The sequence below is a fragment of the Bacillus rossius genome, chromosome 12 (assembly GCF_032445375.1).
Source record: "Bacillus rossius redtenbacheri isolate Brsri chromosome 12, Brsri_v3, whole genome shotgun sequence".
Lineage (NCBI taxonomy): Eukaryota > Metazoa > Arthropoda > Insecta > Phasmatodea > Bacillidae > Bacillus > Bacillus rossius.
The window spans coordinates 15,850,174-15,877,780 of record NC_086339.1 but is presented as its reverse complement, the minus strand read 5'-3'; the positions used below and the strand labels follow the sequence as shown (position 1 = coordinate 15,877,780).

Sequence of the window (27,607 nt, the reverse complement as noted above, 5' to 3'; positions counted from 1 at the left end):
CCGCCCGTCGGTTCGTGCAGCTCGCCGGGTTGCAGTGCTCCAGGCGCCAGCCTTGACCTGCTCCCCGGAGCGGTCGTTCAACTGAGATGTACTGTTTTCCCCTGAGCGTAACGTATGCAGAAAACTTTATAGTTTGTGCCAGTTATCAAATACACTTTTCTGATACCTATGAAAATATATTAAGTACAAACTAGTAAAAGTATTACAGTAATAAAAATCTATAAAAATGTGTGCTGATGGCTACACAAAAAAAAAATTAAAACAAATGTTTAAGAACAGCAACGTATTCATAAAAAAAATTCTTAATGGTCGTAAAAAATTACATTAAATGATAAAAAAATACTATTTACGGATAATGTACGTCAAATTGAGGAGTAATAAAACAAAATATATGTAACTAAGCTGACCTAAATAAAAACATTAACTCGGGTCCTTGCTCCCAGGATGTGCAAGCTCGCGCACCATTGGTGCCCCGCAAACACGTCGCAGACCAATAGACTGGACAATAGGTGGCTTCACGCAGTTACCGAGTGGTGATGCACGTACGTAACGCTTTCCAGGTTGTGAACCACACCATTTTCCTTACCGTACACTCCATTCATTGCGTCAGGAGCACCGACGGCCGCAGTCTTTGTGCGCGGCCTCTCGGCGCTGTGAAGCGGCTCGTGACGGCTGCGATGAGTTATACGCGAAACGACGAGCGATCCTGCCAACGTTACGTAACACCTGGAGGTGATGTATTAGCAGTCGTGGCACTTTCACTGCGAGCCGTGAGAACTGGGTGATGCGGCTAACAGCACTCGTTCAGGATTGTGAAGGACCTGTCAGATTACATAAAAAAAAAAAATTATATTTTCGTGTCTTCGCTCGAGGAGTTTTCTTAGAGATGCTTCAGCATTATGAAATTTTCGGAGTAGGGGAAAAAAAAACAACTGTGCTACAAAGATAGTTGGAAAGAATTATCGCCCATTATCAGATCAATCCAACACGAATGCTGTAAATAATGTAATGAATTTGTAAAGTGACCGTATTTGATAGTCTTGGGCGCGTGGAAAGCACGATATTATCCAGAAAGAAAATGGTAAACGTTTAAATACTTTTTTTGGGCATTTTCGTGCACACTTAAAACACGGATATGCAGAGCTAAAAAAAAAAAATTGAGTTTACCTTATTATCAACTGCCAGAATTTGTGAACTAAAACTATATTCTTCTATTTAGAGAGAGTGGCCTGTAATACCACGAAAAGACTCGAAGACCCCGATGGTAGTAAGAGAGAATGACGTCATCTTCACAACGTGCTTGTATGGCCATTGTAAAAATGCGCTCCAAATGCCGGGACAATTGTAATCATCTCCCACGTCATTGAAGCAGCTTTCCCGACAATACAGAATACGTACTCGTGACATGGAGCCAACCAGAAGTCCTTCAGTTGAATACTTCGTCCTTTCTATAACAATTTTAGTTAGTAAACCTTAACACTATTTGAGTATTGTCGCAAATTTTTGGCTCGTAAAACTGTAATATATTAAGTACATATTATAATATATTTATTAGTTTACTTCGATCACAAGATAAATATACTTTCAGCGATATTTGTTTATCTGTTACTCAGTACACTAATCAAATTAATATTTATTAATGTTGCAAACTTCTTAGAGTTATCTACGTACGTTAAACTACAAACGAATAACAAAATAGTGGTGGAGGTTTTAAAATTTTTAATTTTATTTTTGTTACTCTTTTGGTTTATGTCCAAATAAATGTCAGGAAATATACAAAATCCCTATCATTACCATATAACATGAAAATCTACTTTAATTTACGCGATTACAAGCTACATTAAACATTGGAAAAAAAGTTGCTTGAGTCAAAATTATGGACCGATAATCCCTCAAGACTGCCAATGAAGGAACAATAATCAAATGGGTTGGATGTACTGTAATGACTGTACTTACAACACGCTTAGCTTCTATACTAATATTATAAAAAAGAGAGTGTGAAGATTTCACTGTATCAAAGCGACAGTACTATAGGTCGACATATGATATGTTTTACTTTTAATAAAACTACGTTTCCAAAATTTATATCACTATTTTTAACTATAACTGGAGGAAAATATCATTAATTTAGATTTATTTTTTTATAATGACTAGCAAAATATAACTTTCTTTGTTAATTTATTTTTATCTAAACGTGCGAAGCGGAGTGAGAGTACTACAGTTAGTTATAAATTAATTATGACTATTATATCTCTGGGAATTACTTTTAAAATGTATTTGTATTAAATAAATGTTATGAGGTATTTTATCTGTATGTTAACGTGGTGAACGACAGCACCGTTTCCATTTAAGAAGAAATAATAGGGAGGGAATTCAATTTTTGATAGACGGGAGGAACAGAGGCACCCGACAGATGTTTCTGGAAGCTGAGCGGACGGGTAGCTAATTGCTCGGCTCGTGACCACTCTTACTGCAGGTATTCAGGTCGCCGCGAGTCACCGCTGGCCCCGGCACGCGAGTCTGCCGTCTCGAGGAACTCACGGAGTTGTTAATCTATGGAGTGGGCGTTGTGTTCTAAGGGAAGCCTACAACTCACGTAGTTTCGGTTCCCTGCAAGAATTTCCGAAGATTTCCGAAGTTTTGCGTTTTGGTATTAACGCCACTTCAGCCGCTAAATCAGAAGTTTACAATGAAAACAAGCATGTTGTGACTAACCTAACCTAACCCTTCAATTTTTTTTTAATTTCAAATTTTGAGAGAAATCCGAATTTGCACGAACGTGTTAGGGAACCGAAACTACGTGAGTTGTAGGCTTCCCGTGTTCTAAAGGGGAAGCCTAAGATGTACATCAAGTTCTGTCCCTGCCCGAACACGCCCTAATATTTACCTTCAGCCAACCTCGGGTTTATTTATATATATTTATATTTCTCTGTTTATTTTAATGTAGCTATACTAACCTAACTAACGTCCATAGTGTTTTAAAGTGTTTTAATGTAGCTAACCTAACCGACCACTTTGAATATTTTAATTCATTTTTCCTGCGCAAAAATAAAACAAATCCCGAGGTTGGCCGAAGGTGGAATATTCAGGCGTGTTCGGGGAGGGACAGAACTTTATGTACATCTTAGGCTTCCAGTGTTCGAAAGACTGCATCACACGATGGAAGATTTCATAAAGGCTCCGCTAGAAGCTTCCAGCAAAACTGCCAGCTTCTATTGAATAAACTGACACGCGTAGAATTGTGACTGGTGTACGGCTAGCGTATACGAATGGTTTTGATATGATAGTAAATATATATTTTTTTGTATTGTATAAACATGCATTTTTCATATGTTTGCATATTGCTGTAAATGCTTCAACATACCATATTTTCACTGATTTTCAGATCAATAATCAAGATAAATTCAATCTCTACAAAATAAATTACCGTTTTTAACACTAGGGGCACATTTCCACTTCATTCTAATTGGATAAGATTTCCACTTTCTACGAAAACTTCCACAGAAATTCTAGCATAACCGATTAAAAAAACCTTCCATGAAAACGGCCAGCGCTCTGCTAATTCTTCCACAGAACCGTCCATACCTGCTGCCATGGAAGACCTTCCAAGGAAATTGCCATTGTGTAATAGGGTCTTAGAATATCGAAATAAAATGTAATACAAACACCAACCTGATAACCAAAAATACGCGCATAAAGCCAGTCCGAGTGTTAAGAAAAATAATGTTAAATAGCACATCATTAAAAATGCACATCAAATACATTACGATGTAGAAGTGGGCATTTAACTGAATAAATTTCTAACAATTATGTTACTCATAATAACTCTGTTTTATTTAACGTAATGGATTGATTTTCATGGAATCATTCATTAAAATATATAGTCTAAAATCTTTGATTATAACCCACAAACTTTTGTTACAGCAATAAGCGCAAAAGAGTATAACAATTTAAAAAAAGTTTTATATAAAAAATTACTGTCCGATTGTTATTAAAAAAATATTTCATTACCTACGCAACAATATTTGTATAAACATCTTATAAAATGGTTATTCCTAAACTGCCGGAAGTTGATAAAATATAGGGCCTATCAAAAAAATATGACTGCATTTATATTCAAAGATATAATTAATAGAAATTATAAAAAAAAATCCATCTAACATGTCCTATACAAAAAGCTGCGGGAGTGCGCAATTATTTCATGTTTAATTAAAAGTTTCATCAACACCAAATTTATGTTCGCCCACTCAAGTGCACGCAAATAGATGACGGAGATTCAGCCCCACCACAAGGTAACGGAAGCATAAATTCAGCTTGTCCAAACAAACACCACTTACAATCAGATCAGCTGTAGGTACTCACAATTTTTTTCTCGTTACTGCAGCAAAATACACTCTTAGTTAATTTCAAAACAAGGCATTTAAGATTTCAATATGTGCCTGTCCTGTCCCCCGAAAAGCCGAACATACGTGCTCGAGGCTCAACGTGTCAAATTCTGTCTCGTGAAAAGTTCTGCACCGCGCCCGGGCATGGCCTGAGCACTCCAACAATCACTGGCCAATTTTACTATCCGCGCGCGCGAGGCGCTAAGAGGTCTCGCCTCGGCAAGCAGCGGACTCAGACCCCTCGTCACTGCACAACGGGAAGCCTACGATTCACTCATCCTTCTGGACATACCCGAATACTCACGTTGGCAAGCCTTCTTTTCACAGACGAGAGAGCCAAACCCGATGTTCCCCAAGTTCATGCTAGCTTTTTTTTTTTTCGTGCCACAACAGGTGTATTTATTTTGGGGGAAAAAAATTCGCGGGCATTTATTCTCCAAATGCGCGTGTTTAACTTATAATATGTCATTCTTAAAATTAGCAAGAATTATAAATACTCTAAAACATTGTGGATGGTTGGTTATATTAGGTAAGTATAGCTACATTAAAAATACTGTAAAATCATTTTATGGTTGCTTAGCAAATAACTTTTTAATATGTAGCTATCCAGCGCTAAGAAACTGTTTACATGATTTCACAGTATTTTTAATGTAGCTATCCTAACCAAATCAACCGTCCACAATGTTTTAAAGTACGGTATTTATAATGTAGCTAACCTAACCTAATTTACCATTAGTTATCATGAGTTGTATATTTATTTACAATGAACAAAAAAAAAAAACGAAGATGCACGATCGGGCGTTTGGTTCTCTCGTCTGTTGAAAGAAGGCTTGCCAACGTGAGTATTCGGGTATGTCCAGAAGGATGAGTGAATCGTAGGCTTCCCCTGCACAACACAGACGTTTAACGTCTTATTACAGAGCAGCCAACTCAAACTTCCTATTGCCAACTGTCGCTTAAACTATCTACACGAAGAAACTGATTCCGCACCCCAGCGATACAATAAAATTAAAAAAGTCTCAATAAGCTATGATAAATAACTTTTAATTTAAAAACCAAAAGAACAGTTAAATACAACATTTAAATATTTTAAATATATATATTTAAAAAAAACAAGCATATTTTATTATTTTTATATTAAAAAAAGTTTCAAAGGAAAACAGTATTTTGGCCAGAGGCCTGGCCACAACACCGAGTACCTTCAACGATCCAACATAAATTTTACGACCAGAATTTTCATGAAGTTGTGGCCTTCATATGTCTTGGCTTTTCGCATGAGGCCACTTCCATGAAAATGATGGTGTACCCGACTTTTTTTTGGCTTGCCTTGTAACAGCCATCAACAACTGAAGGCCTGGTGATCTGGTACATTATACATATGACTTTTCACAGCCGTGCTGTGGGCATGAACTGAGGAGGGTCTACCCAATCAGAACATTAAGGACTCGGAGCTGTATGGTTCATACCAGAGATAAACATCAAGTACTCGTAGCGGTCGGGCCATACCAGAGCTAAACATCGCTGTCTCAGAGCTGGTAGAACCATACCGGAGCTAAACATCGCTGTATTGATGCTGGTAGTGCCATACTAGAGCTAAAAATCGCTATCTCGGAGTTGTTAGTGCCATACAAGAGCTAAACATCGCTGTCTCAGAGCTGGTAGTGCCATACTAGAGCTCAACATCGCTGTCTTAGAGCTGGTAGGACCATACCAGGACCAGACATTGCAGTTTCGAAGCTGGTAGTGCCACACCAGAGCTAAACATATAAGGCTTGGTATTGGTAGGGCTATACTAAAGTTAAAATCGACGAATAAGGACTGGTAGTCCCATACCAGAGCTAAACATCGAAGGCTTGGTGTTGGTAGGGCCATACTAAAGCTAAAAATCGATGATTCGGATCCATCAGGACCTTACCAAAGATAATCATCTGGTACTGGTAGAGGCAGGATCTTACCAGAGCCTGATTGGTCAGAGTCTACTTCAATAATGGCCGGCCACAAGGGAAAATCACAGATGAGCTGTAAATGTCCCCATATAAATACAGTTCGATAACACCAGTCCTTGAGGTGTTAATCGCTCTTGAATATGGCTGCAAGAAACATTTCTAAAAGTCAGGCACACCATCATTTCCACGCACGTGGTCTCGTTCCAGAAACCAGGAAGATTTTAGTGAATCCAGCCACGAAAGCTTGCGAACCAAATATAAGTTGTGCATAATAATAGTTGTAGTTGGGGGTGAAGAAAATGCTGTTATTATTGCACAATAAGAGTCAAAATTAATAAGTTGCATCATTCAAAGAAAAACCAAGGAAAATGTAGAGAACTAATTGATGGAAATACATAAGCAAATGTGTAGCATTGACTCTTTTTTGATGATCACTATACACAGAAAAAAAATGTACTGTACTTTTACAAAAGATCTTTTGGAAACCAGTTGCCAAGAAACAGTTTGTCATACTACAAAGAAAGATATGTAACGGTTGTTTAGCGGATAATTATTTATTTTAATTATTGATTCATTCAAGCATAAGCATAACAAAATATAATCTAATCTTCAATAATTTGACTTTGTTTGGTTTTTATTTTGTTACCAAATAACACTAACAGTTGTAGGTACTGGAACAACACACAGCATAATTACCCGTGTAAAATCCGAAACCAGTGCAACTACGAACATTATTTTGTAGTGGCACAGTTGTTTTCATGCAAATGTACAGATTTACAAAGATCTGCAATTTTTACATTTACAAAAGAAATGATTTCAGTGTAGGAATGACATGCAGACTATATTTTCATGGAAATAATCGTAAACGTTCGGGTTTTTCAACGTACCTAGTCCCTTTATTTGAGTTCCAACTGTGCGTGTTGCTGTGGAGTGTTTTCGCCTCCGCCCTCGAGGTCACCGGCCTGAATGCGCCTCAATGCGCCCCAAGTGCACCGCGGTCGGGATGATGCGGTGTGTTGCATCCTCGGGGGGAGGAGTGGTTGTTTCGAAACGCGCGGAGCAGCCGACTTTCTTTCGGAGCTGACTGAGTGACGCCAGTTCCAGCGCTGCTCGCTGCGAGGGAGTCCGGGTGCTGGCTGGGACGGGGGACGCACCACAACGCCGAAATACCACAAAGCCGAACGTACAATAACGCCGAAAATCATAACGCCGAATGCCAAATTGACTACAACGCCGACAGCTAGAAAACTGCTGTGTACCACAACGCCGAATTACCACAACGCCGAATTACCACAACGCCGAATTACCACAACGCCGAATTACCACAACGCCGAATTACCACAACGCCGAAATACATTAACGCCGAAAAATGTCATTGCAGGACTGCCACAAAGGTTAGGTTAGGTAAGGTTAGCACACAAATTCATTCAGTTGTTTTTCATTTTGCTCCTGTGTTCCCCCCCCCCCCCTCCCCGCAGCAACATTTTTCGGCGTCACTGTGTTTCGGCGTTGTGGTACACAGCAGTTTTCTAGCTGTCGGCGTTGCGGTCAATTTGGCATTCGGCGTTATGGTATTCGGCGTTATTGTACGTTCGCCGTTGTGGTATTTCGGCGTTGTGGTAACGACCCGCCGCTGCGCTGCTGGAAGCAACAGCGGATTTATTTACTTAATCATCGACTTATTTTATGCGGCGAAGTCCGACACTTAACCACAGACATGAAACACAATTAAATGTTACTACAACAACTACAACAACAACAACAACAACAAAACATACATAACTGAGCTAACCTAGATATATAAAAAAGACAATAAACAAGAACATGATGAACAACTTACCAAATACAATAGAAACTAAATAAACAAAACAGTTATGAAACATTATTCACGCGTTTTAAGCTACATGTTACTCATACCACAATTGATACATTTTTTTAAAAATAGTAAACACAGGATAGAAATATATTTAACAAAAAATATTTTTAATGAAACTCACGCCAAATACATTTGATACTTAAAAAACTATTCATCGTTAAACTTAAGATTAAAATTTTTTAACTTATAACAATCGATTTAAATAACCACGCACACAAACACCAACAAACACCAACAAACACACATACACTTTCACAAAACTCATAAAAATAAGGTAGTTCCGGATAACCCGAACTTCGTAGAAGATACGCAGTATCCTGACTTCCCAGTAATGTTTTCTGTTGCAAACCGGGTAGACATACTCGTGAAAATAAGATTAGTGGGGGCTATATTTGGCGGGCCCTGAACCATTTACTTTAGTGGGGCCCCAAATAATTAGGTTGGGAGGTGACGAACAGCCATCTCCCTGTTAATTTTAAAGAAAACTATTTAAAACAATGGTTTCAACCCACCCTTAAATTTAAAAAAAAAAAATGTTTTTTTTTTAATTATATAATTACGATAATTACGTAATAAGTGTATACTCGAATTAGTTTTATAGGTAATTGTTTAAGATCGAATTCCGGTGAAGTCACGTCATTTCATGAGATAATAAAATTTTTGAAAATCAATTGAAATCTGAAAGGTATTGAATACTGCTTTTTCCACGTTAATATCTGTATTTTTCACAGACAACTATACACACGGGGAAAATGAAAATGAAAATGGCCGACGCGGGGCCCTGGAGCCACCCTTGATGAAGTGTGACTTGTAGATTTAACATAATTTGTTTAAGAACTTCTTTACACTTCAAGATGAATCTTGTGAGTTCGTGTTGAAATGAAGTAAACTTACGAAGATATATGTAAATTCACGAAGACCCATGAGTATTTAGTAAACAATGTTCTACCTAAATTTAAGGTGAAAATATTTAAGTGTGTGTATCACTCTGTGATTAAAACGGAAACAGCTTAAGTGAATACTAATTAAATATTATATGTCATGTTAATCTACAGTTTAACGATACATGATCTCAATCACCATGAACATTCCCATTGTAATAACATTTTACACTTTTAATTTCGGAACTTCATACTGGCGCTGGAAAGATGACAGTCGTTTCAGGTTAGGGTGCAGAAGAAATTTTGTCCGCTTCTTCGAACCACTTCGCAAGAAGTTACTGAGAATTTTTTTTCCTTAAACAACACCGAATAAATGCTTCTTAGCGAATAAAAACTCTCAAACATATATCTATCTGTTACTCAGGTAGAAATTGTTTGCCAATATCAGGAGATAAATTAAAGTATGATTATATGAATCTGTTGTAATATTTTGTACATTTATTTCAATTTTGTGTATTTTTGACATCATAACGTCTTATAAATTTATGAACGCTGGCTGCACGCACGAAAAATCGTCACGTTCCGCCTGAGCCGAGCGTGCAAGAACCGGCCAACCACCGTGCGAGAAAATCTTCCATAATATCAAACAGGTTAAGGCGGGCTTTTTAACTAATTGTTCGTGATTATATTTAAACAAATTATTTAAATTAGATTTGCAAAACTTTAAATAATATTTGAAAATTAAAAAGTATGCAATTTTTCATCAGTGTTTTTTTTTGACATTATCACGTAAAATTATCGTCCGTAAACCGACTTTACAGAAAACCCCCTTTTTTTTTATCTAGAATAATTGCTTGAATACTCCAGTTCCAACCATCAAATGAAAGAGCTAGTGTAGCGAGTAGAACAGAATGTAAAACATGGACTCGGGAAAAGGTGCGAGTTGAGCCGGTGCGGCGGTGTTGCAGGTGTCGTTCCCGCACAGGACCGGGCCCTCGCTGTCCCCGCTGCAGCAGGCCCACATCCTGGACGACGTCCGGCAGCACAGGTTCCGACACGCGGCCCTGCCCCCTCCTCAGGAGCCGCTGCTCTTCGCCCGCCCCCAGTTCTTCGGGAACCCCGCGGGCTCCTTCCAGGTGGAGCTGCAGAAGTCCATCACCGACTCGGACCAGATCAAGGTGCAGCTGGAGCAGGAGCGCCTCAGGGAGCTGAAGGCCCTCGAGGAAGCCAGGCTGGCTCAGGAGGAGCTGATCAGGGCGTACCAGCAGACCACCACGACGGAGTCCCAGAGACAGACGCTCCCGGGCTCCGACAAGACTTTCGGGGACAAGACCGAGCCGACGCCGAGAGGCCAGGCGTCGAGCACCGAGGAAACAGCGAGAAGCGCCAAGAACATCACCAGCACGGCGCTGGGCAGCCTCAGGGGACACCAGCCCAGAGCGATGACCAGATTCAGGTTCGTGGAAGAACGGAACCAAATCCCGATCATAAACCACGTCAGGTCGACCACGCGTGCTTCGCCCGTCGAGGGAAGGGTTCAGAGACCCCTCTCGATAGGAGACAGCGACGATCAAGATTACAGATCAAACGACTTCAAATCCCCGAGCGAAAGGGAACGCCAGAAACAGTTGCAGGACCTGCTTAGGAACCAGTTCCGAGGCCAGCTCATACAGAGGCAAGAGCTACTGAAGAGGCTCAAGCAAGTTGTGTCAGAACCCATCACACAGCCTGATAATCAGCAGACTCCAGAACCAGTCGTTAGGTCTACCAATAGTTCTTTCCCGTTGATATTAGCAGATGGCCAGAATCTACAATTTCTACAAACTCCAGGGGGGAATATACCATTTCAGTTACCAAGCGGAGGAAATTTCGACATAAAGACAATTGTTTTACCAGCTACAGAATCGACGCCCACGCAATCAACGAAACAACCAAGAATTCTTTTCGAAGATCTCACCAAGGGAGTTTTGCCCCCAGGTGCGGAGTTCGAAGTTATTCGACAAAAACAGGATGGGGGCCTAGAAGAAGTTGGGAAGATTCCTCAAGATCTGCCGGAAAAGAAGGTTACATTTGTGTTCTTAGAGGAGCAGCCCGATGGCACTGTGAAAGTTCAGGGCGTGCGTGGAAACAGCGATGGGGATACTGGAGATTCTAAACCACCAACGATCGACGTCGATTCAATTCTTAAGAAACTGCAAGAAGAAAAGTTTAAGTCTTCTTCATCTACGAACTTCCCTTCCAGGCTGCAAGAAATTAAGTCGGCCAGCACAAACTCTCCAGGAAGTTCTCCCGAGGAGTCGATAAATTCTCCTTCTCTTGTTGCACAGGCATCTTCAAACTCTTTAGCTCCTTCCACTCCCATAGTGAAAAATTACCACACAACGCCCAACCCGCAGTCCATAAGTCCTTCTGTTTCATATTTCGCGACAACTAACAACATTCTGCCACCAGATAATCCTCAGAACCACCAGTCGACCCACACCCCAGTAATAGGATCTCCTCAACCACTGCCGACTGCAAACAATCAGCAAGGGTCTATTGTGCCATATTTCGTTAGCAATCCCCCAGTGTACAATCAAGGACCCGTTGGAAATTTCAACAACCCTCCGGTCAACCCGGTGTACAACCCAAACCCGCCGGCGCAGTCCCAGCAGCAAGTGGTTCAGCCACAGCAAGGGTCACCCGGCGTGCCTCAGCAGCCCTTGTTCAACGGCCACAACCAGTTCGTCCCCAACCCTGCGCCCATCCCCCAGATCGCCAACACGCAGTACACCACGGCGCTCTTCCCGATCAACCACCAGCCTGCCGCCGCCAACCACTTCCTTCCCACGGTGCCCAGCCAGGTGAGCTCCGCGCAGCAGTCCTTCCCCCAGAGCCCCAACAGCATAGCCCCGACGTCGCCCGAGGCCCTAGGCAGTCCCGGCGAGCAGCAGGAGCACCTGGCCAGCCACAGCTCGCACAAGGACGTGGACGGCGGTCCGCGCGGCGCGGGCAAGAAGCGGCAGAAGAACCGCTTCAGGGCGACGCACGCCACCACCACGCCTCTGCCCGACCTCGAGGAGGACGACATACAGGTGCAGCCGAAGCAGTCGTCCGCCGCTTCCCTCACGCAGATCATGAAGGAGGAGGGGTTGTTCGCGATGGCCCGCTTCCTGAGGGAGTCTGGTCTCGACGACATTCTCAATGATACAGGTTCGTATAGGCCTATACGTCAACATAGTTTTACACCGCAAATTTTCATCGCATCAAGAGTATTCGAATAATATGATATCAATTCTTAACTCAGCCTAGATATCAATCATGGTACATAAAATTCATGTTCCTTGAATTCTTGCAAAGGGGACGATTGATTTAAAAACTTTTTTTCTGGACATACAAACCAACAATGGAGGATGTCAAAAAAATGTTTTAAATGTTAATTTTTCCTTGACTCAAAATGCTCAGAACATAGCTTGGCTATAATTTGCTGTTTATTATAGTTTAAATTACACACCTATGCTTGGACATTCACAGTTTTTCTGCTCATTTCGAATACAGGCCTTTCCTTCAATAAACGAGTATATGTCTTCCTCCATAAATTTATATGCGATTCCTGGTCTTTGCGGGGCCCTGAGCCGTTTACTTTTTCAGGGCCCTAGTACTATGGAGAGGAGCCCTACAAGGGGGGAGGGGGCAGGAAATTTTTTCCAAAGAAATTCTAAAAAAACTATGTTTTATCTTAAGAAATGTTATTGTTCTTTCTAGAAATATTATAATCGGATTAGTTTTATTAAGGGTAACGATGAAATTCAGGTGAAATCGCGACATTATAGCAGGCAATAAAATATTTGAAGGTTTTTATTTTATGAAATCATGAAAATACAGTTTAAATCGAAAGGTATTGACTTCAAAATAGATGCGAATGGAAATGAAGTTATTCATTTTCCCACTAACGTCGTTATTTTTCCACAGAACAAAAAAAACTAGAGGAAAAGGACCATAAAAAGGAAATGGCCAGCGCTAGGCCCTGCTAGTGCGGTTGACTGGCGCGAAATGCCTTGGAGCCGTCCCCGGTTGAGGGAGTTAGGTCGTGCTGCTGACAGGCGAAGGAGTGACGTGCTTGTGGCCACTCTGTTGCAGGACCGTACACCATATTCGCGCCGACGGACAAGGCATTCCGCTCGCTGCTGGTGCAGCTGGGAGGTCCCGAGAAGGCTGACGAGAAGTTCAAAGAAAACCCGCGCCTGCTCAGCGGGGTGAGTTTCGGATGAGTGATTCCCAGGCGTCATCGGCAACTGGTAGGTTCAAGGCCACCCACCGTTAAATTGCCAGACAGCGACACATGCCTCGGTCTGGTTTTTCCATAAGTGTCTCTACTCATCAAATCAGTTACTTTGGCTAACCTTGTAACAGGGGTAAACACACGTGGGAAGCAGTAGACTTAAGCCGGTTTTTGAATGTTGGGTTTGTATACCAATATCATTCTCGGGTATTTACGTTCAATGTAAATAAACTTAGTGCCCGTAAAATTTACAAAGATAATGGTAAGACCAGCGTTCTTCATAAATTTAATGTGGAATTTTTGAACAGTGCAGCTGTAACTGATAAGAGGTGAAACTGAGGGGTTCGCTCGCGGATCGAAGGAACCGGTGGCAGTATGTGTAAATGTTATCCGGAGAGCCAAAGCAACCGTGGTTTTAAGCAATCGCTAGAATGTCATAACTTGTTCAGCGAGAGAACAACAGGGTTGGCATTGTGGCATTGGCGCGTACACAAGATACCTCGTCGCCTCTAATCCCGATACTTTAAACGACACGCCTCCATAGTAATGTTGGCAGTAAGTAACCTTGTGGTGTGATAAAAGAGATAAAAGGTGTGCCAAGTCACCCTACGGTAATGTTAAATATTCTGCAAGTAAATGTTCGCACCTAAGTTTAAGGAATAAAACTGACGCATTACCAATTTGAAGTCCACTGTTTGTGACCTCAGCTGCTGCTGCATCACGTGATCCCTGGCTCGTTCCCACTGGACAGCCTGCAGGACGAGATGACCGGCGTGAGTCTGGCCGGCACGCAGCTCCGGGTCAACACCTACACCTCCCAGGACGTCGAGTGGAACAACGTGAAGGTGGGCGCCGACTCCTGTCCCTGGTTTCCCGAGCCCCGGCTCCGTCTTCAGCTCACGGTCTCTGCCAGCCAGCAGAACTGACGACGCGTTCTTTCGAACGATTCTTGCACTGGGGAAGATCGATTTAAGAGGGTTTTTTTTTTCGATGTTTCACATCTTAGCTGTCGGTACTCGGCCTTTGGCGAAAGTTATTTCGCGAATGGGACGGAAGTCACATGGAACGGTGTTGGCATCTGTGGTGAATGGTGTGAACCAAAGTCCACAAAGACAAAAGGAAACTTTTATTGAATTTTAACAATATGACCAGTATTTTAAAAAATTTCCTTGTTGAAAATCAGGTCCAAAGGGTCTTTTTTTCAATTGCTTTTATCGGAGCCGTTTCATCACATAGTAAAAAATTTCAGTCTACAAATGCAATAATTCGTAGTCGACGTTGCTGCTCCAGCATAGAATTCTAGCGGCGGTTGTGGAAACTACGTATGATTCACGTTCAGAAAATTGAGTTAATTTATCACGCTCGGCATTAGTTATTGGACATGCACAATTGCTGGGTAGGTACACTATGTCACAAGAAATCTCAATAAAGGCCAAAAAAAAAGTGGATTAGTAAACACAGATAAACAAGCCAAAATCAGCCGATGTCTATGCCTGTTTACTGGAACAGATCTCAATTCCCGAAAAGTAGCAACAGTTGTCTTAGGAAGTCTGCTGTGTTCGTCTGTGATGTCATTGTTGTGGTGTCCTGAGTATCTTATTAGTCACATTGTTGGATTCTCCTGTGCTTGCATCTCTGTGTTGTTGTTGTGTTGTCCATATTATCAGTTCAGTATCAATGTAGGATTCGTCTGTTTATCGCCGTGTGGTAGAATATAGTTTTATGTCTTAATTTTAAGGTTATTTATTGTTTGCTATTTTCTTGTCGTTGTTAGCCCACTGTGTCGTCTGTGCTGTAATGATGTTTTGACTGATTCATTTCACAGAATTTTCTGTGTTTTTTGTTTTGGTAATCGGCCGATTATGCTCTTTTTTTTCATATTTTCCCCTACTCTCTGCTTCCTCTCTCCTGTTCCTGTTTCTCCTCTTATATCTTCCTCCTCTCCCTTATTTCTATTTGGTATTGAGGTTTCTTACGACATACATTGTATCCAACAATGGAGTATGACCAAAAACAATCTTAAACATCAAGATGACTAGCCCCCACACCATCTACAGCTCCCGATCTTTGCCCCGAGCTTACGACAGTGACATGCACTTTTGTAAAGTTATTTTAGCTCGATTCCTGGCGAGGACATGGTCGTGGCCTGTGGGTTTTCTCGGGGTGCTCCCGTTACCACCAACAACCCATTTCGCTGATGCTCCATACCCCCATCTCACCTCGCCTCACGCACTCTTCAGGCTGGCCGGAACGACAGGTGTGTCCCTACGGCAAGGGCAGCCGGCTCATGTGCGTCTCAGCCGCATTCCATCCATGTTGACCGTGTTGCTGGAGGTGTTGCTGGAGGTGTTGCTGGAGGTGTTGCTGGATGTGTTGCTGGAGGTGTTACTAGAGGTGTTGGGGCACACACCGGTTCCTAGCCTTCAGAAGCTCCCCGGGAACCGCTGGGAGGTCGCCGCCTCCCGGAAGAACACGCGCAGCGCCGTACAGACATGGACACCGTCTACAACCTGGTGGTGTGCCGGGGTTTCCGCAGGTGGTGGCCATCAACGGCGCGCGCGTCTCGCGCGACAAGCACGACATCGAGGTGCCGCAGGGCGTGGCGCACGCCGTGGACCGGGTCATGTTCCCGCTGCCCGTGGGCAGCCTGCTGCAGACCCTGCAGACGGACCGCGAGCACCGCTTCGCCAAGTTCCTGCGCGTGGTGCAGGCCGCCGACCTCGCGTCGCTGCTCGCAGGTAGGTCACACGCCGCTACAGGTCGCAGTCACATGCTGCTGCAGGTCACAGTCACACACGCTGCTTCAGGTTACAGTGACACGCTGCTGCAAGTCGCACGCTGCTGTAAGTCACAGTTACACGCTGTAGCAGGTCACAGTCACACTCGCTGTTGCAAGTCACAGTCACACACCGCTGCAAGTCACAGTCACACGCTGCTGCAAGTCACGGTCACACTCGCTGCTTCAGGTCACAGTCACACGCTGTAGCAGATCACAGTCACACTCGCTGTTGCAAGCCACAGTCACACGCTGCTGCAAGTCACAGTCGCACGCTGCTGCAGCTCACAGTCTTTCAAGCCAACAAGTCGTTTTGGCTTCTTCTATTCTCTCCTCCCTACCCCTTTAGTCTTCTCACCCCCCTCCATTACTTTTAATTCGAAAATAACATTTTAAAAGTATCCTGGCTGTGGGAGGGCTGACGTCTGTACGGCGCCTTGGCGCGGCCTGGGGACTGCGAGCAGGACAAGGGGATTGCGTTGTCGCAGGCAGCAAGGTGCACACGCTGTTCGCGCCGACGGACCGCGCCTTCTCCGCCGTCAGCCCCGCCGACCTGGAGCGCATCGCGGCGGACCGCGAGCTGTCCCAGGCGCTGGTGTACCGCCACCTGGCGCCCGGGTCGCTCTACACGGCCGGCATGCGCTTCTTCCAGGTGCGCGACAGCCTGGAGCGCGGCCACGCCGTCACCATCAGCAAGTCCGGCGGTGAGTGCCTTGCCAGGGCTGTCTGCAAACACTGCAACACGGACAATACGGGAAACTCTTAAAAAATTGGTTGTCTGTAAAGTCGATTCACGGACGATAGTTTAACGTGACAACTTCATAGCAAAACATCGACGAAATGATTGCATACTTTCATGAATAAAATTAAATCATTTTTTTTATTGAATTTCCACTATTTTGTATGGATACAAAGAAGGAGTGAAATGAAATCTACAATTTAATTTGATAAATTTACTTTCATTTGCACTCGTTAATTCAAATATGTTTATTACTTTAACGAAGAGATTACATGTTTTGCTATTTAACTTCTTCCAATCTGTGTTATCCTGTTAAGGATATGACGATGATAGAAAAAGTAGGAAACGATTGGGAGTGTTTCATGAGTGTTTCATGTTTAATGTGCCTCGAAAAAGTAAAATCGATGGTTGTTCCAATAGAGTGGAAGAGAGATAGATGCGGCGCAAGCGTACAATCAGCGTAACGGGACACTTTTTCGTGCGTGCAGCCGGCGTTCATCGATTTATTTGACGTTGTCACGTCAAAAATTCACGAGACAAGTGATGTCAGCGAACCTGGCGGCGTGGAGTGCAACTGCGGTTTTTTTACAATGTGTTTTAAGCGTTACCCTGTCTCTCTGCAGGTTTTACCTGGGCTCAACTTATCTAGTTTTAGTCTAGTATAGTCAGTGAGGGGAGTTAGTCATGACGCCAATCGCTGCCATGGCTGGCCAATCCATCCCCCTCCCAGCACACAATGCATGCTACCCCTCCTGCATGGCTAATACCCTGCATGATTAGAGCGTATGGGCTTCGGCCTGAGACGCACTTAGTCTCCTTCCCTAACCCGGAACCCTCCCCAACACACTTAGTTTTAATTTAGGTTAGGAAAAAAAAGTTTTAAGTGCGTGAGAGTAATGGCACCTAGCGGTGTGGAGTGAAAATAGCTTGAAAGCAATGCATGTGAATTGTCTCGCGCTTCGCAAATCGAATTGGCCAGAGTTTCCCGTATTGTCGTATTACGATATTTGGTATTACACCGCGCAATATTGTAATCCTTTGTATAGTTACCCTCATCACTCACCGACTCTGTATCGCCAAACAGATATGTAGGTAGTTACATCTTGGAGACAAGTGTATCGTGAAGCACAAACATTAGCCTACTCCATAGATATGTGCATTTAATAGAAAATGGAAGTGTAACAATAGCGTAACATTTGAAATACAGCTACATAAGTGAAACACGCATTAACTATTAAATCAAAATGTTTTGTTGCATTTGACCTTTAAAAACTCGAAAAATAACGTTCTGATCTGGTGTGTAAATTTGTGACCCAAAAACGATCTGAAGCTAATCGTAAATAATTAACAGAAAAATCTCTTAATAATAATAATGACAAGAAAATGGGGGAAAAAAAAAAAAAAACTAACTTTGTGTGGGAGAATGGGCCAGTGGTGGATATAGGAATTTATTTCAGGAGGGGATTTGAAAAAATATTTTTTTTTTTTTTGTTTTCAGTAAACTTACTTCAACAAGGGTTTGAGAATGCTGTTACATTATCATTTTCATCATGCATCACATCATGTGTGGTTTGAGATTACAGGTGTTGTAACGTCTCACCTTGCATCACCCAAAATAACATACTGCCTTCACCTCACCAAGCCCTATCATTATTTTTGAATAGCTTCAAGGGGGAGGGGAGGGGATGTATTCCTCCTACCCCTCCTGCCGGCATCCGCCATTGTAATAAGCCTTGCGTAACCTGTTTACAGCATTCAAAGGAAGTTATTTACAAGCCAGAGCAAATTTGATTTAATTTTTTTACCATCCAAAACCTAGGCAATGGTTTGATACAAAAACTGTGAACGTTCAGACCGTTTGTTTTCTTCCACAGGGCAAGTGAAGGTGAACAATTCCAAAGTGCTGACTCACAACATCCCAGCAACGAACGGAGTCATCCACGTGATAGACGGGCTTCTCTAGAGACGTTGTCGTGTTGCTTAGTTGCCTACGGTATATTCTGTCTCACGCAACTCGTCTTGAATTTGGCAGTTTCCGAAAGTAGTGCCCATTGGTCCATGCATCCTTCTTCCACTATTGTTCTGCCAACAACTTTCGTGAACAGCTTCATGTGGTTTATGGTGTTGACAAAAAAAGCATAGTGTGATGCTTTGCAAGCGGCATTTAGGAGATGGGAACCACTGTTGCCTTTTTTTTTTTAGAACTGTCAAATTTGAGACTAGTTACATGCAAAAGGCTTTATTTGTGAAACTCAGCTGAAAAAAAATATGTAGGACTATGCATACGTGAAGAATGAGTTTCAAGTGTAATCCGACAGAAGACATAGGCTTATTATGTACTACCTACTGTGCCAGATACAAATGTGGACCATGAACTGAGTAATGCCAGTCCCTACTACTACTACTTTCGTGAGGTTGGACGTTGGATGAACTATTTTCATGCCTCAAAAGACTTCATAATAATAGATTCTAAAGCTGTTCAACTCTGTGAATGTTTGGTACCAAATATCACTATTATTTGGAAAATTATTTGTTCAATGCATGTTTAGAATGAACACCTTTTTGGTATTTAGTGCTTAAAGATTGCTGATGTCCAGGTTATCCACTCAGTTTACACATAGCTACGAGACCTAAATGTTCACAAATTTAAAATGTTTGGTCCCCGTTATCAGATCAAAAAAAGCTTTTTAATTTCAGAATTTAAATGCTGAGAAATTAAGTTGTGTATACAGATCATAAAGTCATAAATAAGTGAAGTTTTAATCAATTTTTTTTGTTGCAACGAAAGCTTGCAATAGCACACTTATCCTAATTTCCTGAATATTGTGCAACTCATTAAAAACAATTGCAGAAATCCATTAAATCATTCACTATATTTTAGTTACAAAGAGGCACAATTCAGATATTTGTTTTATGAACAATAATTAATATAAATAATGAACCAGCACTGAAAATACAATATTAGTTAAGTCTCAGTGATTCACGTAAGTATGTATTGCATTTGCTCTAAATGTAGTACCTAAAATATTTTGTAAATTATTCAAACAGGAATGAATATCCAACCAGCATTCTTATAAAGTTTATAATAAAACTTTTTAAACAGTACCTACTATACTGTTTTTGTTGCTGTTATAATGTGTAGGATAGAAAAATAGTTTCATGAATTGTGTTCCAGAGCATAATATTTTGAAACTCATTTAAATTTAGTTAGTGATAAGTAAGTAATAATTATATGTCTGTAAACTGTTCAAAATATGTGCATATTTATAAATAAACATGATTTTTGTTTAGTAAAATTTTATTTCAGAAAATACTGGTAACAAAATGTATGGTGTACCTTGTACGTCTGAATTAAGAAACACATTTCTAAAAGCAACGACTGGTTTCATAACTGCCCTACTATAGTCTTAACTTGCATTTCTAAAATTTTCACAATTTCAATCACTGATTAAAACAACAGTAACAAATAGGTAACTGTTTTTTTTAAAGATAACATGCAATTAAAAAATGGTGATTCTGTAGATTAACTGTCCAGAATATTAAGATACCTACTGCAAAAGTCAAGTGTCCCTGGGTCCCGCAAAGTGTAGAGCCGCCACTGGTCAAAGAAGAGGACTTTCACCTGTTTCGGTAGTGTGTGTGCAAGCTAACTTCGTGAGAAGTGCTTGTGTGAGCGTTGCATCACGACTCAGATGAAAATGATTGCGTCAGTAACTTCCCCACTCTCCTAAAAGGCCATAATGTAAAAGCCCTTTCTGTCTAAAACTTACAAATGCTGAGGTTTCCCCATCAATGATGTTGACAGTGAAATCCGGATTTCATGTCAAAAAGATGTGTTTCCAGATGTTAGACCTACAGTAAATAGCCTTGTTTATTTTTAGGACAGAAACAAATGAAAGAATTCATGACGGTATATGAGTGATTCATGTTATTGATGATTTATTGTTGTTATTTACTAATGTGAGCTATATTAAAATAAATACTAAACCATAAAGTTCACAAGATAATTTATGTAAAAAAAAAAAACAGTATCAATCAAAACTGACCAGATATGTTGTTTGTATAAAGCTTTCGGGGAAATATTTAACACAAAATCATGGTGTTATTTTTGGAACAGATATAATACATCACAGTAAGTCACAATTCACCATGTTGAAATATGTTTATTATGTTACAGCACACATGGACTAATTAACAAGATATATATTACACTGTAACACCTTCGTTGCACGCCGCTACAAACAAACACAGTCTAAGCAATTATGCATCAATCAAATCTCTCTCATAAAAAATAATTTTGAGATAAGTAAAATAAAAGAAACATGTTGTCAGACATAAGTATTAACACATAACAACCAAAGATTGAATACTACTGTAGCTTTGATGTCAATATTATTAATCAATATGCACCATCATAATTGAATATCAGTCTACAGTTGAATTGATTCAGTCTGCAAAATTATGATAAAATATCTATATACACATAAGTACAATATTTATGTTAAGCATTAGTTACAATTTTATTACTGTACAAGTAACTCTTTGTGCTACAAATCATGAAATATTAATCTGTAATTTAATTTTGTATAACTTGGTGTCACAAAAATTGATTCATTAAACTTTTCCCCCCATAAAACTTAAGGCATAAAAAAACTATAGGAACTTAATAAGATGTCTTCTTAATTAAACTCTCTCTAATATATTACTCAAACACACAGATACAGTTTTATATAAAATATTTCTATGCTTTTTTTTACCTTCCAACATTTATTTTATGCACAAATCTCAGTCATTTAGAAAGAACATTTAAGAGACACAAATGGTTTCACTCCCATTACAATAGCATTTTTACTACTGACCTAAAAATATATATTTTATTTAAAGTACTTAAATCTTGGAATAGTTTAGCAAGCACGGTAAATAAATAAAAGCACAGAAAACCATTTTTACATCCACTGTTACACTCTTGATATGCCAAGGAACTCCTATGCTTCAATATTTAACAATACTTACAATGTAAGTGATACAGATTTACATGTCAACAGTAAATATACACTACACAAATTTTAAACGTTGAAGTCATTGTATTATTTATAAGTTTTTAATAACTATTAAATTAATTTTAAAAATGCTTTAGTCAAATATTTCTTTAATGGGATGAAAATTACAACCAAATGAATTCTCAAGAGTCTGTTCTTAGTACTGTAGTTGGTTTAAAAATACGTAATACAATGATTAAAAAATAATCTACAAAAAAGCTTTTGGATTTCAATTAATCAATTTACAAAGCATTTCTGCCGGCAGTGTGAGCGCAATGGCAGATGGACACATTATGCTTGTGTCACTGATGATAGTGGTCAATATAAAAAAAAAATTAAGTCTACCTACAACCTCTTAAACACAACTCAACATGAAAGTGAATATAATAGATCCAAAGAAGAAAAAGCTTCATATGATGTTGAATAGCTATTTTAAAAACATTTTGCATTTGATAATAAAATTTAAAAAAAAAAAAAACTGCACCTTCTGTAAAGCCCTTCCACATGGCCAAAATGGCCATTTTAAAAATGCTGTATCTTAAAACCTTCACTCTGAATATCTCCAAACCTAACCCAGGAGTCTGCACTCACTGCTGTGTGCTTAGAGGCAATTGGGTACTTGGTTCATGTATCTTTTTCGCCTTTCGCACTTTCTGGTGTAGTAGTAGTAGTAGTAATAATAATAATAACAATTCTACTTATGTCCACCCCCTAATGGCAAAGAGTAAAAACATAAAAGTTGGTTATCGGAAGGTTTATCCAATAATCACCCAGCATAACTGTTTAAATCTACATTCATGCAGCGCTCTAACTGTAACAAATCTATTGAAACCTTATTCATAAAACTGAGTTACACAATTTTGGTTCTGCACAAAAATTACAAAAATTTTCACCTGTACACCCAAACTCAATACATACTTGAAAATCATAAAGAAAATGATCATTACTAGAATAATTTTTTTTTTTCATGGATGTAAAACAGAATGAAGATTTATTTAAAAGTCATCAAAAACTTTGATTCAAAAACTGTTTAGGATTTTCTAAATATTTTATAAATATGTAAATATATAAATATTTTATTTTTTGTTCACACAGACTAAAACCGTTTCAGTGACCAGGAATTAAAAATTATTGCTCTTAAATAAAAGTTAAATTATTTAAATTAAAATGATTTTCTAGGAAAATATATAATGAAAATGAAGACACATTCTACCTGGGATGTCCGTGAGAGGGATGTTTTAGGGGCATTGCTTAGCTGTCAGTAGTTTCTGATGTTTTATAATAAAAGCAAAGCAAAGAAACTGTATCTTTTCATCATTAATTTTTACAAAATAAAAGAGCTGCTGGTGTCAAGGTTGTTCACAAACATCTTGTTCCCTAATCCTATGATTTTCTTAGTAATGAAAACTGCTTAGCATAAGCATTTTTATAAAAATTAAGAGTTTTAGTTCAAAAAGGAAATAGTAATAATTTCACAGAATATTAGTATATTATTTTAATATTCACATTAAAAAAATCCCCCATGTTACAGAACTAAGTACCAACCATTTACCGTGTGAACCAGTTCATTATTACTTTCATGCCTATGCAGACATATTGTACGAAAAAATACAAAATAAAACATGTACAGTTTTTGATAAACTATGTATACTATGCGGTAAGTATTGTACTAACGTACCATCATTAATAAATATCCCATGTTAGCTGTATACATATATATTTTTTAATTAGTTCTTTTTTTATTGCAGAAGTTTCTATTGGTTGAAACCAAAATTGCAAGGATATACGGAAGCATAAGTAAAATATATTAAATTTATATTGGATTGAAGAACTTTTATGCCTGTTGAAATCATTATTCATAGATACACAAAATATTTATTTCTTGGAAAAATTTTGATGAATATTACTGCATTTACAAATACCACTTGCAAAGCCTATCTAAAATAATTCAGGAAAAAAAATTTTTTAAGTGTTTCAATCTTGAAAGTAGTTGGTCCAACCACAAAACTATGCAAAATATTTTCTCTTAATGCAACAATATTATGTGGTATATACATGGTAATTTTATAAAAGTAACTTTGTAAACATGTTACACTATGAACTAGGAATGGTTTTTAAATTCAGATGTTTTGTTGCATAAATTCTATTAAACACACTACAATTTTAATAAAATAATGGTAAATTGATGCTATAGTTTCGTATACTTCCTGCAAATAGTACAAAGAACCTCTTTAATACTAAGTGCATAACATTATTCTATGTCTAATATCAGACAAGTATATTAAGTATATTAAGTAACTATGCAATCTTTTTACTGCTTTATTTTCAATAGGGGCATAAAAAGGTACAATAAATTAATCTGTTGAATAAACCAATTTAACTAGCAAAAACAGTCTATAATCACAGAAAGATCCCCAAACATTAACATAAGTTGCAAATAAAAGTAGGTAACTCCAAAGGTTAATAAAAAATTAATTTTCGTTTCCCCATCAATACTTGATTTACCTGCAAGTTCAAAACAGTCAGAAAACCACGGGCAAAATTTGATTAAAATGGCAAAAGCACATACAAAAGCAACGCGGAGGGGTGTTGCGGGGGGGGGGGGGGGGGAAAGTGATGATTTGGCAGCAGTTGGTCAAGAACCAGAATTGAAACAGAAGATACGAAAGAAGTGCGGTCCACAATTTTGACTAAACCAAATGTCTGTGAATGTAGGCGAAGAAGCAGCTTAAGCATAAGAAACACCGAGCATTCTAAAAGGTAAGTTCAGTTTATCAAAGAATGTTTACACAGGTAGCATCAAATCTGCAAACTTTGTGAATCAAGTTGTCCAAACAATATCCTCAAACATGAGCGTAGATCCCGGGGCGACCAGGGGGGTCCGGGGCCCCCCCTGGAATCAACAAGCTCCTCTCTGAGGGGGCCCGTTTACGCTTGCAAAATTGTAACTGTGAAATGGGAATGATAAACATAATCCCGCGGGCCTCACCTAAAAATCCTACAGATTTTAGTTCCTGTCCCCTTATGTACCCTAGTTTAATACTGACACAATATAAATTAGATTTTTTTCCCCCTCCTGAGAGATGAAATTTTGTCTATAAAGCCTATAAATCAGCAACACATGCAAGCTATTATAATAGGTATTTTTTTCAACCGTTTATGCACACAAAAAATTCAAACTCATTTTAATGAAAAATGTGTGTATCTGCAATACATTTTATCTGCCGTCAACACAGTAATAAATAATAATAACTAAAAACCAATGTCGGTTGAGCAATCTGAAGCCGCACATTTATGAGAATAAAAATTTAAAAAGTTTGTAATATCAATTATATTTTAAATGGTGTTTCTCAGTAAACAATGCTTTAATATACATAAATAAGTAACATGGAATAGTAATCAAAATAAAATTCTTAACATTATGATTATAACAAAGACAAAATCAATTCTTAACAAAAAAAAAAAAGAAAAAGAAATCTCCGTTGGAAAACACTGCAAGTATAGATTAATTGGTAAATGATAAATAGTAAAATAAAAATAATAATGGTAAGCCATTTTATACTGTTTTAAAAAACTTAAAATCTGAACATTAACAAAAAAATAGTAATGATATTCTCAACAAGGTCATTAGGATACTATTTAAAAAAAAATGGTAGGGTACAATAGTACAGTGACTTTTTACTCAGGTAAGATTCCATCCAGTATTTTAAATATACTGGTTTAATTTCTCAGTCATTAAAATACATTTTTTTTTTAATAAAATTTAGGAACCTTAAAAATTATCTATACACAAAAGCATGCATTTTTCTTCACTGGTGTGTAAATTTTAATCTTTTATTCCAAATACAGATTCATTAAAACTGGCCTATAAAAACTGTAACTAATCATTACTGGTATTGGCATAGTATGAGCTTTATGTTACCCAACATTGATGAACGTTTCAAATATTGGATCACTTTCATGATGAAAATAACTGTGAATTTAAACACCAATTTGCCTTTATTCTGGACTAAAAAATAGTTAAAAATATTTGAAGAACTGAAACAAAAAATATAAATTTTCCTAAAATATTCATATAGCCTATTTTGAATTTGTTTTCTAATATATACACGAGAGTTTTTTTTTCAACCTCCGATGGACTATAAAAGAAAAACAAAGTTAACATAACATAATAATTTTACCACTAAATTTCAGCAGGGTCCTACTTATTTTTCTACATAATCGCCAAAACGATCGAGGCATTCATCATACAACACACAAGCGTCTCTGTGCCTTCTTCGAAGAAGTCAGCCGTCAGTGAAAAGACACACAGGGCCAGCATCTGGATCTGCCTCTCCTTCGGGATGCTGCTGTTAGGCGAATAGACTAATAATGCAGTGCATTGGCTGCCGCGTCGATAATTATAGCAAGATACACGTATAGTGGGGGCAGAATGCGCCAGAATATAGTCCATTCGTCTCACAGCGGCGTCTTGAGGGAGAGAGAGGTACAGGTGCTGGCCCTGTGTCTCTATTGACTGGCAGCTGACTTCTTCGAAGAAGGCACAGAGACACGTGTTATATGACAAATCCCTCGATTCTTTTGGCGATTATGTAGAAAAATAAGTAGGACCCTGCTGAACTTATGGTGGTAAAATTTTTATATTATGTTAATTAGTCTTTTTTCTTAATAGCCCATCGGAAGTATAAAAAAAACCTCGTAATTATATTAATTTTCATTATTTAACTAAATAATTCTCTAAAGTTTTCTTCCTATCTGTTTGCTGTTTCATAACAGGTGAATATAACTGACTGCATTTAATGAATGTAAAAATATGTAAATGCATTTGACATTCAATCTCATAATATTGATAAGATGGCTGAGTAAACATACTCAAAATAAAATTCAGGTGAGAAAAATTTTAATCACTATACTATACTGTGAACTAAAGCTGTCTACTATCATTAGTGTGTGTTGGCATTGAATATTTTACTTAACTACGTACTTTTAATTTTTTTATTTATTAATATAACACATATTTGATAAAAATAAGTTAATACTTCTTACTTAATTGACCGCTTTGTACACACATTAATTAAAAATTATTTCTAGTAAGTAGCAAAGAAAGAAAATTGATTTCTTGAAAATATAATTCACCAGTAATTTCTTATGACATTGGCCCTTTTGATAAGCATTTTATTGCTCAAGAATATTTACTGTTTCTATGATTATCTCTCACTCAAAAAACTACGCAGTAATTAAAAAATAATATTACATAGTGTTAAATTTCACATCTTTATCATTACACTACTATTGATTCTAACAAGGTAAATCATAATTTGATAACAAAATTATTTTGTAATGTTACAGCTCTGTTGAGCTTCATACAATTCATCTTCCACTCTGTCCCGTTTACGTATTTCCATGTGTGTCTGCTCTCTTAACACCTTTACGCTAATCTTGAACTTAACTCCTTCAAGCGAAGTCTTAATACGGTTAGTAAAGATCAGGGACGGATCTGAGAGGAATGGAGTGGTTGGAGGGGGGGGGGGGGGGGAGAGAGAGGAATGGAACAGCAGAGTCAAGTCGTATACACCAGGCGCCAGAGTTCAGAGGATGCTAGATTTGGAGAGGCGTCACACATACTACAAAACAATCAAGTGGAACAATCTCTGCCCTGGGAGCAACTTGGACTGGAAACAGACGTGATATCTGAGTTTGAAAT

General features: G+C 39.0%; 1 protein-coding gene across 1 annotated transcript in view; it reads left to right on the top strand.

Annotated features, from left to right (window-relative positions):
* Positions 1-20,234, top strand: part of LOC134537601 (uncharacterized) — a 48,443-nt gene extending 28,209 nt beyond the window's left edge. Inside the window, exons 2-7 of the mRNA XM_063378197.1 lie at positions 10,057-12,280; positions 13,208-13,323; positions 14,057-14,194; positions 15,886-16,087; positions 16,614-16,829; positions 18,739-20,234. Of these exons, the coding sequence (XP_063234267.1) occupies positions 10,057-12,280; positions 13,208-13,323; positions 14,057-14,194; positions 15,886-16,087; positions 16,614-16,829; positions 18,739-18,827 (2,985 nt within the window). The 3' untranslated portion in view covers positions 18,828-20,234. The remainder of the gene's footprint in view (positions 1-10,056; positions 12,281-13,207; positions 13,324-14,056; positions 14,195-15,885; positions 16,088-16,613; positions 16,830-18,738) is intronic.
* The last annotated feature ends 7,373 nt before the right edge of the window (positions 20,235-27,607 follow it).